This window comes from Triticum urartu, chromosome 2A (genome assembly GCF_056163025.1).
Source record: "Triticum urartu cultivar PI428250 chromosome 2A, HENAU_Tu73, whole genome shotgun sequence".
Classification (NCBI taxonomy): domain Eukaryota; kingdom Viridiplantae; phylum Streptophyta; class Magnoliopsida; order Poales; family Poaceae; genus Triticum; species Triticum urartu.
The window spans coordinates 302,108,526-302,124,005 of record NC_141874.1 but is presented as its reverse complement, the minus strand read 5'-3'; the positions used below and the strand labels follow the sequence as shown (position 1 = coordinate 302,124,005).

The 15,480-nt window shown below is 44.7% G+C and overlaps 1 protein-coding gene across 3 annotated transcripts; it reads right to left on the bottom strand.

The window, feature by feature from the left end:
* Window positions 1-4,467: 4,467 nt before the first annotated feature.
* Window positions 4,468-15,158, bottom strand: LOC125536166 (DNA (cytosine-5)-methyltransferase 1B). Of its 3 annotated transcripts, XM_087543795.1 has the most exons (15): window positions 15,005-15,112; window positions 14,816-14,921; window positions 14,089-14,208; window positions 13,081-13,127; window positions 8,891-10,349; window positions 7,250-8,732; window positions 6,934-7,098; window positions 6,660-6,855; window positions 6,461-6,572; window positions 6,230-6,377; window positions 5,940-6,137; window positions 5,576-5,854; window positions 5,334-5,495; window positions 5,017-5,235; window positions 4,468-4,900 (listed from the first exon to the last, which is right to left on the bottom strand). In XM_087543795.1, exons 4-15 carry the CDS (start codon window positions 13,112-13,114, stop codon window positions 4,760-4,762), a joined length of 4,596 nt encoding a protein of 1,531 aa, XP_087399921.1. In that variant the 5' UTR covers window positions 13,115-13,127; window positions 14,089-14,208; window positions 14,816-14,921; window positions 15,005-15,112; the 3' UTR covers window positions 4,468-4,759. The 3 variants fall into 3 exon arrangements, with proteins under 3 accessions (XP_087399921.1, XP_087399923.1, XP_087399922.1); XM_087543797.1 differs by lacking the exon at window positions 14,816-14,921 and having other exon boundaries at window positions 15,005-15,158; XM_087543796.1 differs by lacking the exons at window positions 14,089-14,208; window positions 14,816-14,921 and having other exon boundaries at window positions 15,005-15,103.
* Window positions 15,159-15,480: the final 322 nt, after the last annotated feature.

Here is a 15,480-nt window from a genome sequence, read left to right as displayed (position 1 = left end):
ACTAGGGCGGCAAGAGTGGAACAAAACACCAGGCATAAGGCCGAGCATTCCACCCTTTACCAAGTATATAGGTGCATTAAATTAAACAATATATAATAATTATATCCCAACAATAATCATGTTCCAACAAGGAACAAACTCCAATCTTCACCTGCAACTAGCAACGCTATAAGAGGGGCTGAGCAAAGTGGTAACATAGCCAAACAATGGTTTGCTAGGACAAGGTGGGTTAGAGGCTTGACATGATAATATGGGAGGCATTATAAAGCATAGCAATAGAGCGAGCAACTAGCAAGCAAAGATAGAAGTGATTTCGAGGGTATGATCATCTTGTCTGCAAAGTTCTCTGAGTTGACGTAAGCTTGATCCTCGTAAGCGTACTCAAAGGGTTCCTCAATCACGTACTCGTCTCCCGGCTCTACCGAAGGCAAGAACACAAGCAAAGGAAACCACAATCAACCACGGTGCAATGCGCAAGCAACATGATGCAAAACATGGCATGATATGCGGGATGTGATATGCAATGCATATGCGTGCTCCGGAAGGAAAAGATTGAACCAGGCCCCAACTTGGCAAATCAAGTGTGCCGCTGGAAAGATGAGTTGATTTCGGTTGAAATCGATATAAAGATCACCGGAATCGGATGCACGGTTTGCAAATGGCAAGCAAAACAAGAATGGCACAATTCTGCGATTAACAGCATGATGCCAACTAGAATGCAACAAGAAACTAAGCTATTGCACTCCAACATAGCAACAAAGCACATGGCAGTGATCTACTCAAGATGCTTGACAAAAGATGAACACTGAGCTACGGCTAAATCACACAATAGCAGGCTCAAACAAGCATGGCAAAAGTGCAAAAGATAACAGCATCTCAGACTTAGCGAAAATAACATGTCAGGAATTAACATCAGGAAGCAATGTTTAGAGCAAGATAACAACATGCTACGGGATCATATCATAGCAATACAAGGCATGGCATGAATCTACTCAAAGCATATAACAAAAGTCCCTTACTGACCATAAGTCAAAAAGGATCAGAGAATATGATGGCACCCATGTAAACATAGCAAGTTTCGTTAACAGATTCAGACTTAGCAGAAAACTGGACATGGCAAAAACAGAATTATGTAGGCATGTTTGCGAGCTCGATGCACTCAACACAAGGCATTTCATTACAAGCTAAGCATACCACCAGCAATAAGACATGATCAAGAAGCTATCCATAGCATGCATGGATCAACTACAACAACCTTGACAAAATTGATTAACACGTAAACAAAATGACTTAGAGGGAATTTCGGGTCAACCCTCGTGGATCTGGATCTGAGGCACGGGAAACGAGGTTCGTCGGGGATGGAGGTCGCCGGAGTTGGAGGGGTTCGCCGGAGCTTCGGATCCGGCCGGCGAGGTGCGGAGGAGGAGGCGGGACGGCGAGGACGGAGTGCGGCGCCGGTGGAGGAGGCGGTGAGCGGCGGTGTGGGTCGGGGACCGGCGACGGCGAGCGACGCGGCCGGCAAGCTGCGGGCGGCGGCGGAAGAGCGGCCGGCGGGTGGAGGCGGCGGCGCTAGGCGCGGGATGGCGGCAGAGAGGCGCGGGCGCTCGGGGCGCGCGCGGGCGGTGTCGGGCTCGGAGGGCTAGCCGCGGGCGAGGCGGGCCGGACGGTGGGAGGTGGCAGTGCCCACGTGGCGCACCCTGATTCGCCGGGCGGCGGCGGGCGGACGTGTCCGGCGCGGTCCAGACGCGTCCGGCGGCGAGGAGGGAAGTTTGCTAGGGTTCCGCCCGGAAATTTCGGAGGGTGGCATATATTTATAGGTAGAGGGAGCTTGGAGAGTCCAAATGAGGTGCGGTTTTTGGCCACGCGATTATGATCGAACGGCCGAGAGGATGGAGGGGGTTTAGATGGGTTTTGGGCCACTTTGGAGGGGTGTTGGGCTGTAACACACACGAGGCCTTTACGGTTCCTCGGTTAACCGTTGGAGTATCAAACGAACTCCAAATGGCACGAAACTTGACAGGTGGTCTACCGGTGGTGTACCAAGGCCGCTTGGCAAGTCTCGGTCCAATCTGAGAATGTTTAACACCCGCTCACAAAAAGAGACAAAAGAGGGCGCCGAAGGACGTAGGAGCGCCGGAATGCAAAACGGACAACGGGGAAAATGCTCGGATGCATGAGATGAACACGTATGCAAATGCGATGCACATGATGACATGATATGAGATGCATGACATGGACAAAAAGAAAAAATGAAGACAAAACCCAACCACGAGGGAATATCATAACTTAGAGCCGAAAATGGCAAGAGTGGGAATACAAATATGGCAAGTTACATACGGGGTGGTACACCATGGTAGCAACGACGGTAGCGAGGACCATCCTCACGGATCAGGCAGAGAAGGAAGGAAACAAGGCCAGGCATCTCACTGGCGGCGAGTGCTCCCTCTCTTCTCCTTTCTCTGTTGCCTTTCTCACTCTCGGTGGCAGATAACGTGTTTCAAATAAAAAATGATCGATCCCTTTGACAATGGTTACATTGATTATATGTTACCAGTCAGGTGATTGCCACCGAACACCCTGAACGCCCCGGTCGCTCCCTCGCGGGCGATCCAGGCGTGAGCCCTCGCCGCCGCGAGCAGGCGCGACCCACCGTCCCTCTCCCTGCCGCCGCCGGCGAGCGCCACCGGGCAAAGCCCACTCGGCATCGGTGGCGGCGGGAGCTTCTCCTCTCTGCTTGTGTGGGGGCGCGGGGGGGATGCTCATCCTGGCGAAGGCACACGGCCATGCGGGTCAATGGAGTGCTTTGGCTGCTTCGGTACATACAGCACGCGCAGCATGCTGGTGTGTTGGGTTTGAAGATCGCATCTTCACGGGATGGCGGCCGAATGGCTGTGTGGCAGTGGCAGCCGGCTGATCTGAGGTTGCGGGCGCACGTGGTCTCCTAGCGCGGATCTGCAGTGCACGCGCGGATGCTCCCCAACATGGTTCTGCGCGGCGATGGCCTGGTGTTGGTGTGCGAGCGGCCGGAGTCTTCGAACCGGCGACTGTTTGCAGCCTCGTAGACGGTCGGATCTATAGTCAGGCAGCCGCAGCTTGGTACGACCCCGTGTGGTTGCCTTGATTCAGATCTGGAAGGCTTGGTGGTGGTGATCCAGATCCAGTCGACCGTTTGGTGGTGACTATACAGTGACCTCCTACGGCTCTGCGACGGTGGTGGTCATTCGAAGGTCTTACGGAGGGTTCATCTCTCAAGATCTGACGGCTGACTAATGCGGTGAGATGCAAAACTACGAACGACGTCTTGATGCAGAGGGGTGGTTGTGCCGCGGCGACGCAACGCATGTAGCTGCTGGGATCGTGGAAAAGTGGTGATGACAATACATGAGTTACTTCGATGGTGGTGCTACTCGAGCACCTGGCCTAGAGCTCCGGGGTGAAAGCCTAGGTTCGACCGGAGTTGGTTATACCTGGCAATGGCGATGTTTTCTATGTTGTTACCTTGTTGAAGGCATTGCTCGGACATGCTTCAGACTGATTCTTCAGGGTGAAACCCCAGATTGTGGCCTTAGTGGCTGCATCCGGCAACGGCAATGCTTGAGCGTTGTTCCCTTCCTGAAGGCGTTGATGTTGAAGACCTCATCATCAATGTGGTATCATGATATGGTCGATGCAGATATGATCATTGTTATAGTTTTGACGATCATGGGTCTGGTTGCTTTGGGACTTTTTCTTTTTTTCCTCGTCTATGCACAGCTCTGGTCTTATGACTTTGCTAGCCGCCGGCGTGTTTGTGTGTGTTCATGTTGGCTGTGTGCATTTTAGCTATGCAGAGGCCGGGTTCAGGCTCATCGTGTTTTGTATCTTCTTGATGCTTTATTTTGAGTCAATAAAATCCATCCTTTGTCGAAAAATAGTATCTCCTAAAAAGACGTGATGATCCTGAAGAGATGTGTCGGTTCCAAGTGGGCGGGAGAGAGGCGACGTTGCGGGAGCAACCGTACGGCTGTTCAGACAACGGGAGATTTCCTCCCTACTTACATAATTAGTTTTAACATCGACCATGGCACACAATGGCCGATGGGCAGGCAGAGGCGCTGCATTCTAGTCACGCGCGGGAGCTAAATGACTACGGTTGGCGACAACCATGTCCAAGTGTTGTATATTTACAGCACTTACACTTCATTTTAGGGCGCCCAAAAGAAGTTTTGAAAAAAAAAAGTCGGATTAAGTTTTTGCCCAAGCGCCCTAAAATAGGGCCTATTGGGGATGCTCTAACGATTAGGTTTCAAAATCAACGCCACTGAACTGACTTAACAAGTCATCCAACCCATCAACGAACCCACCAACGAAGAATTTAACAAAGGTGTGCCAAAGAATTGAATCTTTGAAACCAAACTAAATAGCTCCTTGGGAGGAAGATTTCAAAGTCTTCACTCGGAAGAATTAGGTTGGCTTGTACACACAAAAGACTTCAATCCCCAAACATCGAGTATGAGGAAACGTTGTTATATCTTAGCTCCAGAACATGTGACGTGCAATGTTTGGATACAATCACAAATCTGAATTTGGGCGCCAATCAACAATAATCTAAGAATATACAAGGAGACCAATAAAATCACAAGTTCATGCATGATAGTTCACATCGTGACATCAGTATGTGGCTTGAATGCTGGCTCGAGACAGTTCATACCAGTCACGCACAATAGAGGAGAAACTTGAATGCTGGTGATTCTGTCCCTTGGGAGTTCTACGGACGGTGTCAGGCCTGCTGGTGCTTCCCATCAACGGCTTCCTTCAGCTTCCTCCCAAGCGCAAAGGCAAGAGGGGGTGGCACAGCATTGCCAATCTGCCTGTGCTTGCTCTGAATGGTGCCCGAAAACTGGTAGCTGTCAGGAAAGCCCTGCAGACGTTGATAGGTTCAAATCAGATTATTTACCATGCCTTACAACAATCTTTAACACATTCGAGGTTATTTGTAATCAGATGAGGATGGATGCAGAGCAGCTTTAAGCTTACCTGAGATCGCGCACATTCGCGGACCGTGATAATCCTATCCTGGTCAGGGTGGAAGCACATGCCAACCTTGCCCATCGGCTGAGGATCAGTCACAGACGTGGGGAAATTGCCCTCCCAATCTAACCTCCCATACAGACCCTTCCACTGATTGTGCCTTTTAGCGGTGTTAGGCAAGCACCAAGGTATCAGGTCCACCATTTGCCCAGAAGATAGCTTCACCTGCACATGTATGTTCGGGGAATTAACATATCACAAACACCAAAAAGGGATCAACAGAAACAGTGAATGCAGCTACAGAGTAGGACAGTCTCATTTACCTTCTCATCTGGCAGGTCATGCCAGTCACAACCAGGTCGTTTGGGAATATGTTTGCATCTTATGAGATTTAATTCATTCATCTCCTTAGATATGTGATCGTTCAATGCAATAGTGCTACCTCTGATCTTCTTCTGAAACCAAGAGGTAGGCTCACCTCCATACTGCATTAAGAGAGGAATTCACTAAATATGGGAATCCAGAGCAGAAACAAAAGAAAAACTGAATGGCCTTGGAATATTACTTCAAGTACGAGTTTACTTGCACCATTTTCCACTTTCGGCAAATCCCCAATTGTATCTCTAACAGTTATTGCACGGAAAGGTGCCCCACCAGCAGTGCTTTTGGCAGCTGCATAGTATTTGCCATCAGGCAGTGTTATTTTCAGTTCAGGGCTAGCAAACACGTGCATCGGTTCTGGCCAATCAGGAAGAATCTCTCCAGGAGCAGCAGCCCAAATGAATGCCCTTTTCCTGGACTGAGCAACACCAAAAGTACCTGCTTCTAAGATTCCAAAACGAACCTAAACAGGTATACAACTTCTCAGTATACAGATTCAAAGAAGTGCTAACTAGGTAGTTTAAGTAGACAATGGCAAGAATTAGCACCTGGTATCCCATTTCCAAAAGAGATGCAACCGCCAGTCGGAAGGTCTGCCCTTTGTTGAACGAAACAAAATTCCTGACATTTTCTAAAAGAAAGAATCTGGGACGAAAATACTCCGCAAAAGAGAGGAATGCTAAAATCATCTCACACTGAACTTTACTCCATGGGCTTTGGTTGAATCTGTTCATGCCAGAAAAGCCCTGGTAACAGAAAAAGGGTATACATAGGTAAATAATGGGTTAACATTTTGAACAACAAACTGCTTACCAGTGCTTATAGCAATATAATGTACCTGACAGGGAGGACCGCCATTTATGAATTCTACTTCACCAGGGACAGGAAGGTTTTTAATATTCTCTTCAGCAAGTTTAGCTGCTTGTTCAGCAGCTTCAGAAGTTGAGACACAGTCATCAGAATCCCCACACTTGTCCATGATTGCCCTGCATCGTCACAAAGCAATCTTGATTGAGCTACACAAATAAATAAATGCAACACAGCACATAAATTAAACAATTTCACCTACTTTAAAATCACATTGCAGTTATCCACAAACACAGCAGCTTCCGGATGATTTTGCCTAAATGCTTCACCAGCTGGTTCCTCATATTCAATTGCCCATTTTGTAAATGACACACCTGCAGAATTTAACAATGAATAATAAAAAAATCAGTCAGAAGACCAACATTTTCATGCTAAACCATACCACTGAAGGAAGTGCATACCAGCTTGCTGCAACCCTTCGGATAAACCTCCACAGCCAGCAAAAATGTCGAGAGTTGCAATACGGCTCTCTTTGGGCACCTCCATCCATTTGCCTGAATCAACTTCATTATTTTCACAGATCTGCTTTCCCTTGTTCTTTTTCAAAGCACCAGTTGCCTTGCGAGCCACAGACATGAGCTTTACATTTGAAGGCAACTGTCAAGGCAGAACATACATTCAGTTAAATACCAAAACTAGCAGTTCTAAATCAAAATGTTATATTAGCCAACTAACCTGCTTGAGAGCCCCAGTGGCACAATCATAGAAATGCTCACAGAAGAATACATGTTCAATCATGACTGGAAGGTCTGAATTTGAGATATCTATCTTCTTTCGGACCTCACATTTTCCCTCTACCATATCCACCGGCACATTAATTATATCTTCACTATAGTATACCTGAATCAAGCAAAAAAAGGTTAACAATATGTATTGAAGACTATTTAAGGAGAATGATCACAAAACTTTGGCATGTTATGAAGCATGGAACTAATGATGGTATTACAGATATCAGACATAAAACAAATATATAGAGGAAGAAGAGTATAACCTCTCTGATATCAGATGTATAAGCTTTAGCAGTTGAAATGTCATCTGGTCTATAAAATCTTCGAACACTGACTTTTGTTGATGCAGGGTCAACTTTTTTAGAACCAGCAGGTCCACAGACATCCAAAAGATGGCAAACTGCATAGGGCTTCAGGCCAATGTTTCTTCCTGCCTTGTAGGTGCCACGATCCTCCTCTTGGGAGAAAAACTCAGGCCTAATGTATAAGAAGTCATGGACACTATAGGTTACCTTTCTGTAAATGAAGCTGGTCTTGGTAAGTATTCTTAATTCATCACAGTCCGGTTCTCTGTGCTCACAAGAGCCACAGACACCATTACCAAGACCCAGTTTATCACGAGGTAGAGAGAAGAAGGCACCCTTCTCAGGCCAGTACAGGCTTCTACATAAATATTCCATGGGCAGACCCTTCTTTTTCCTCTCTTCCACTTTGGCCCACTCAATCTTCTCAGCTTCAGAATTCTCTTTTCTATACTTGTGACCCCAAGGCATTGATTGGAGATTGACAGAGACCAATTCTTTGATGTCCTTTAGTTCAAACTCCAAACAGTCATTAGTTAAGAAAATGTCCCTTTCATTTGCAGCATTGCCAAGAACAGTTTCTGAGCCTTTTTGCAGAATCCTTCCATGAACCATTTTTGCACCATCAGATTTCTGAAACATGTACTCAACAAAGCATATGACTATTTCTCCAGAATCATCTTCCAGTGTGACTGCCCCTCCGACATCTATTCTGAGTTCCCGTGCATACGCACATTTGTATAAAGCTTCTCCAGAAGTTGTTTTCCCAGCTGGATCACCCTTCCATCTCATTTCTTTGCTAGTTTGTGATACCAATTTTCGAGACCGTGTTGATGGTGGAGTCTTTGCAACCTTGTCTTCTTCAATCTGTACCTCTTCCTCAGCATCATCATCTTCATTTTCTTCTTGTTCATCATCAACTTCTTTTGCTTCGTTTCCATCTCCCTCCTTCAAATCTTCAGGGAAATGGTGTGCATAGTAATCACTCCATATTCTGTTGATCAATCTTGTTGTGGTTGCACGCATTGCTTTTCTTTTTGATGATGTTCCCATTGTTGCAATTGGATTCAGATTCTCTCCTCTTGTTACTTGAGCCTTTTTCTTCATGAACAACTTTGTATGTCTTCTCTGCTCCATCTTCATCAACAGGCCAGTGGCAAAAGCACTACGTCGAATTGTCTCATCAGGGAAATCTGCAAACTGCTGAAGTATGATCTGTCCATGTACCACAATGTACCTCTCAACCAGTACAATATTGGACGATATAAAGGCAGGATTCTCTTTGTCAAACTCTGCCACTTTCTTGATGACATCAGCAAAAGAAAGCTTTGAAGCACGGCTTTGCTCTTTTAGCAGGGTGATGATGCTAACAGCAAGCCTTGCTGTTTTCAGTACAGGTTCACACCAAGGAGCATATTGCTTTATTGGCTGCCGTAGCTTGTACCTGAAAATACATGCAATGTAAGTTCTAATGGAGTGCCGACAGAAACAAATAAAGACTGGGGTAAAGGAATGAGAGGATTCAGTGAAAAGAATACTGAACAGGCAGTGGCATGAAGATTACACAATAAAATAGCAGTAAAAACTGACTGGGGTACTCACCAAGCAACATCAGTTCGAATGGTTATGCAAACCATCGAGCCACCAAATTCTATAACCCATTCCTTGATTGGGCTCAAATATATTGGAACTCCTACATCCTGATTATCAGCTTTACTTGATGAAGAAGACAACTTTGCAGACTCAGCTGTGGAACAGCAACTGCCATCATCCTCTCTCATAAAACCAGATCCAAAGACAACTATGTCATTTTCTGCGCCTGACTTCATAGGGATTAATTCCAGAGAAATAAGCCTAGAATCTGCATTGTATAGAGCCCAGTTATTGAGGATTCTTACTGGCACATCACCAGAGAACATGCCATCCTCACTATCAAATATGTATTCATCCATTTCCTGGCTAGATGGTTTATAGTATGCAGGCAGAGGGTAGTCATTTGCAATCTCAGCTTCACTAATTTTGATGTAGACATTTTTCTGGGAAGGGACTCCACGGTTACCCCTCTGTTTCTTCATCATCTTCCATTCTTCTTCTTCATGCAATAATCTTGCTAATTTCTCATCATCGTCCTCAGCTACCTCTTTACACTCAATATCCTTGATCTTCAGGCTCCCATTTGAAATGCTAAGTGGCATCTTGGTAAATTCTGCTCGAGATTTGCACTCATCTCTTAGAGCAAGAAGAACTGGCAATGTAACAAGCTTCTCATCATCATTGCCTGCCGTCTGATCCAAACCAATGAGCTGGTTGTATACAAACTCACCAGTGGCAATCATGAATTCTTTGCTCATTGTTCCAGTGTAACCTTGGATAGCATTAACAGAGCGAACAACACTAGCAAGCAATTCTTCCAGACTCATGTTAGGATTCCCACCTACTGATCTCATGAGCTTCCTGTAGACTTCAACACATACCTGTGCCTTCTCATAGAAGTGGTTGTAGTAAGACTTGTAGTTGCTTGCTGGTTTCACACATTCATAATCAGCAAGTTCTGTCGAGAGCCAGACCACTGCAGTACCTTCATCATAACCAGATATTGCCCAGTCCTCAATACGCCCAAATCCTTCACAGCGTACACCTCTTTCACGCTCTTTTTCTAGATCATCATCCATAGGCATGATGAGAGCTGTTATGAAAAAATCATCTATTTCAGACATTTCAAATGGCTGCAGATTCCCATCTGCATCATGCAAGATGAAATCAATCAACTTCCGGCAAGGCGGCGAATCTTCTGGCCCTAATTTTGTCAGGTTGATTGCATCTATTTCTTCCTCTTCCATCCGATTTTTCTTGATCTTGACAACAGAAGTTTTTTCTGATAAACGTACAGATTTCTCCTTAAAATCAGAACAGGCTGCTGCCCTCCTTGGCCTCTTGTGAGTAGCAGAACCAGCACCCTTTTCAACACCATTTGTTGCATCCTGAGGCCCATCCACCAATTTTCCTTGTGCAGTGAATTCTTCACCCTTCTTTTGTGGCTTTGCTCTGCACCTTTTTGTTCCTGAAAGGCCATCATTCAGATAAAATAACTAAATCAGGAACAAAAGAAAGAAACTAAATGATGAACAGTGAAAAGGCATCAATAATACAATGACACAGCACTCAGGTGTTACAGCAATGGGATTGGGTCCATAACTGGTAGGCATGAGAGCTGGCCAGCCTAGACTTGGCTGCCTTCCACAAGCTTGACTGGCAACGATGCCAGCACTCAGCAGACACAAGAAGACAGGTGTTAGGAGATGATTGCTTAGCCTCAATGAGGCATGCAGAAACCTCTTTGATATTCTTTTTCATGAAATGGCATTCAAGCCTTTTGTGTATTTCTTGGAAACTAATATTATATAGATGGATCTCCTTCCTAACAAAAAGGAAAGTGCTAGGGGTGCCAACTGCCAATTGGTATGAAGAAACAGAACAGATGTTCACTGTATAAGTTACAGGCAGTTGCTGCCAGCTATCATTAAACAAAGCTCCAACAAGATCTATGGCGAGACACACACAAGCAAAATTGTAGATATCGCCCAGACACCAAGATCAGATGGCACAAAAAAAGCCTCATTTATATCTATATTTATATTATATGGTTAATTTTGTGTTTTCCTGGTGTAACCCCTGCAGTGAAAATTGCAGTTGCAACTTGTAGCTCTTTTATCTGATAAAAATACACAAGTCACTAGGTGATATCAGAGGCTCATCTTGAAAACAAAGACCATGACACTTAACCTTTTCAGGGAACTTAAATAGCCACAAGACCGATTCTTGATGAAACTTCAGAATTAGATCATTAAATTGATTAATAAAAACCAATCAAACACCATGAAGCATAAGCCATATGCATATAGGCAATTAACAAGAAGGGGAATTAGAAATATGCTGATGATCTATAGCATTAAAAGCAGTCTTGAATCCAGTAACGTATATAAAAAGTGCACAGAAGTGGATCTTCATGCATGATGGCTTGTTGAGGTTACATGGATCTTCATACACAGGATTTAAGTGTGCACCTACATACATACATTGATCACCTGACCCTGTTATTCATGTACTTGGGGGTTCAAATTAAGTTCATCTAGAAATAAGTTCTCATTAGAAGGGCAACTGTACAGAACCAGGCATTACTTTCACAACTGTTTCTCTCTTCCAAGGAACACTAGCATGGACACAAGATAAGTGACCTCATTTATATCTTGAATTTAGTTTCACAGTCAAGGCACTAGGTTGATAAAAGTAAAAGCACATTCAACAGACTACGACTGGATATACGAGTCAAACAAAATCATATTTTCTTGCAGAAAAACACAATCATATTTTTGTAGTACTGTGATATGAGTCAAACCAATCCATGCTCCAAGTGTTCATACCACTCCAAGTAAAGCATAAGTATAAAGGATTTTATGCTGCAAACAGTATGTGTGTGCCATTAAAATATTGATGATTTATACAAAATGTTGCATGTATGTTAGTATTAAAAATTATGTTTAAAAAATGGTTTTCTTGTTTTATGTGTGATGTGTGAAGCTGCATTGTCAACAACTCAACATTCAGCAAAAAATGGCATCTCATAACCAACTGGACTAATGCCATGTAAATATCAGTATAACCTAAGGACCTCGATCAGTATCATGCACACGCAGGTGAGCAATGGGAAGAAAATCAACATGTGGATGCCAAACTAGACAACTTTTCTTCCCAGAGATTTAGGTCATTATCTATTTTGCATACTAAACATGGACAGTAGCTTATTCCACCCTTCATCCTACAATCCTAAAATACACTCATCTTCACATGTATGCATTAGCATTATGATTGCTATCAAAACACCTAGTTAAAGCAAGTTGCAGCACATACTAGATAACTAATATGCAAATAGATCAACCAAACCTGGGAGGGCACAGAAAAAGAGGAAAAGGAAAGCATTGGCACCTATCCACCACACGCAATTCATGGCATAATGCGCCTCACCCTCTCAACACCACAGCTCCACAATTTCCATCATCTCAATAACAACCAAACAATCTATCTACATCATCTTCCTCCCCAGCCATTCAACTTTAACAATGAAGGGCAGACTTGTGCATGTACCACAATGTCTGTCTTCATTTTAGTGATAACATAGGAAGTGGAGTCAGCAATGGAGAGCAGTGATAGCAATGGGTACGTGGTTTGCGATCTCCCTCTTGATGTCTATCCAGTTTGAGTCAAAGCTCCATATAAGACACATTAGACAAACTAGAAGACTGCCCAGACACTCAATAAGGATACAGATTAATATTTTATACAAATCTAATACAAAAGTCAATACTGGTTAATTCATGGCAAGAAACCAACTTTGCTTATGCCATGTCTAGCTAGTGAGCATCACAGAAACATTAGCACATATGACATGTCTATGTCAGCATATAATTTGCTCCTTTGCACTGTTATATATGAACGCAAAGCAGAATACTTGTTTTAAAAGGGTAAAGCATTAGTTTTTTCTAAAGAAATGTCATAACTTTCTTTGCAGTGCCTAGTAGAATATACCAACATGTAACACATTAAACATAAAACAAGAGTCAGACAACATTTGAAATTCACATTTTCAAAGCAGATGCACACGGAAAATACCCTGATAGCATTGAGTATATCATATTACACATTCCTGGAAACAGATATAACCATGCTATAGATTGGAAAGGTGACTACTGTAGTCATGCAAAACAAGTAACAATAGAAGTAATTAAGAACAATACCTGTGGTAACTGGAGAACGTGGACTTTTCACCATATTTGATATATCCCTGTAAAATTCAGAATTAGTCAGCCTCATCAACAATTAGCAAGAAAATACAGTACTTACTTCCAATCCAAACTTAATTACATGAAAAGATTAACAGAGCAACACACTTCATCAAAATCACTAGACATGTTATAGAGCCAACCCCGCAACATGTAGAAGATCAATTCCAAATTGGAAGCAGAAGCAAAAGGTAATGAATAAGAAACATACACATCAACAATCTGTTGAACCTGTATCCAATTCCTTTAACTGATTTAGACAACTTGATTTTGCCTTTGGGAATGATAATCTATGAGTAGACCTCAACCTCTAGCAACAATAGGGGGTAGGAAACAACATAGCCATCATTAAACCCATGTCTTCCAAATCAAAAGTAAACAATCATGGCACTAACATCTCATTATTACATCACACTATAATTGGTTCACAAACATGAAAACATTGGCAAATGCTAAAACTAGCATGAAACCAGTGTAACCGTGAGTAAGCAACTGGGGAAGTAGCACTCAGCATGGCAATTCTCAAAAGATCCCCAAGTAATAAGCTAAGAATAGGCAAATGAAGAAAGGTGCACCAAAACTATCAGCACAGGTGGTTGCACCAAGCCACCAAATAAAGCAAAAGCAAGGCTAGCAGCACCAGGTGCCCCTTGAAAACTGTGTGCTAATCCATGTAGATATATAGCTCCTCTACACAAAGATAGCAAGAAACTTCAGAAGACATGCTAAAAGCAAGTCTATATTCCATTACAAGACCTTATTAACAACTACAAGTAAGCAAATTAACTAATTCAACAGTAAGGTAATGAACTGTTCCTAAAATTGCATCACCGGCCATAGGACACATCAGAGCTTGATTAACAGCTGTTTGTCACAGGAGTGGAGCCATAAACAAAATGAACAGAGCTGAAGCCTTCTAGTTAATTCATTCATTCAAATAGGCATGGAATTAGTGACACATACCTAGGATACTCAAGAACAAAAATCACCAGCTGCAGGCAGTCAAGGCAAATTAAGGCTACAGAAGATTTGCGGTGAATCTCAATGCCACCAAGCACGGATCCACTAAGTATGCAAGTACTCCTGCAATGCAGCACGATCAAAAAAAAACATCAGAAACTTCAACACCGGTGGGGGGATATCTACTTAAACAGAAGTTTAACCAATTTGGGGGAGGCGCAGAACTATTGAAGAAAACGGTGGGTTTTTTTGGTAGGAACTGCAATAATCAAGTCATGAACCACCACTGCTCAAGCAGACCAACGGATTTCTGAAAATAGTCTCCTAACCCCCTACACAGAACACATCAAACAAACTAACTATATGGATAGGCAGACGCACAGGGCTCCCCGGAGCTAAGCACAGCGAACAATCACAGATGGAGCTACTTCCGCACCACAGACCAGCAAGCTAAGCCCCCACGACGCACATCCGAAGAGATGAGTATGATACACGGGAGGAAATACGGCGGAAATGGCCCAAATAGGGGCAGGCGCGGTTACAGAGGGAACGGTCGCCATTCCGTTAACTCTGCTCTGCGTTGCGGCAACACACCGACAACCTTTCCGGAATCACCTCCAGTAGATGGTACAGAAATCAAAGAAATCCGCAGCGGAATACAGAACTAGAACAGCAGGCAAGGCAAAAATGTTTCCACTAGAAAACCGTCACTGATAAATCCACAACGAACCGAAGGAATCCATCAACCCCGCCTGGATGCGGAGCCAGAGCAGCAGCGCAAACGAATCGTCGGTCAAACAGCACGGAGCCCAGGGACTATCGGAGCACGCGCGCCCCTAAACACCACCCCGAACTAATCAATCCGCAGGCACGGTAAAAACAGGACCGAGAAGAAGAAAAAACGAAGCCCCAGGGTTACCTATTCGGCCTCCTCGCCGGCGGCGGCGGAGGCGACGGGGGAACGAGGCCGAAGGAGCGGATCCGAGAGGCGGCGCGGGCGGGCGGGCGGGCGGAAAGGGGGGAGGGGGGTTTCGGTCGCGGGGTGGCGGGATTTATAGCGGAGGGGTGACGAACGCGAGCGAGAGAATTGCGACGCGGCGTGCGTGAGGCGGGGCAAAGGGTGGGAAGGGTTTTTTGAGGTTTTGGCCGCGCGGCGCACGCGGGACTGGGCGCGTTTGCTTGGCGGGAGGGGCAGCGAAAACCCAAATTTTCCCGTTTCCCCCGCCCTTGCGTTTTGCCGGATCCCAAGCAATTAAACCATGTTTTTGTCAGGGCTCTCCCCTAGCCCATATAAGCTTGCCTCTGGACATCACATGGGCCTGGCCCGGCTGGGAGTCCTCTGGCCGCTGCAGCCACAAGTATGTGGGCAAAAGCAACACACAACTTATCCAGTGG

Coding starts and splice junctions, on each gene's coding strand:
- LOC125536166 (XM_087543797.1), bottom strand. CDS start 13,114: ATGGTGAAAAGTCCACGTTCTCCAGTTACCACAG. Junction 6,856..6,933: donor CCACTGGGGCTCTCAAGCAG/GTTAGTTGGCTA, acceptor CTGCCTTGACAG/TTGCCTTCAAATGTAAAGCT. Junction 6,378..6,460: donor AACTGCAATGTGATTTTAAA/GTAGGTGAAATT, acceptor GTGACGATGCAG/GGCAATCATGGACAAGTGTG.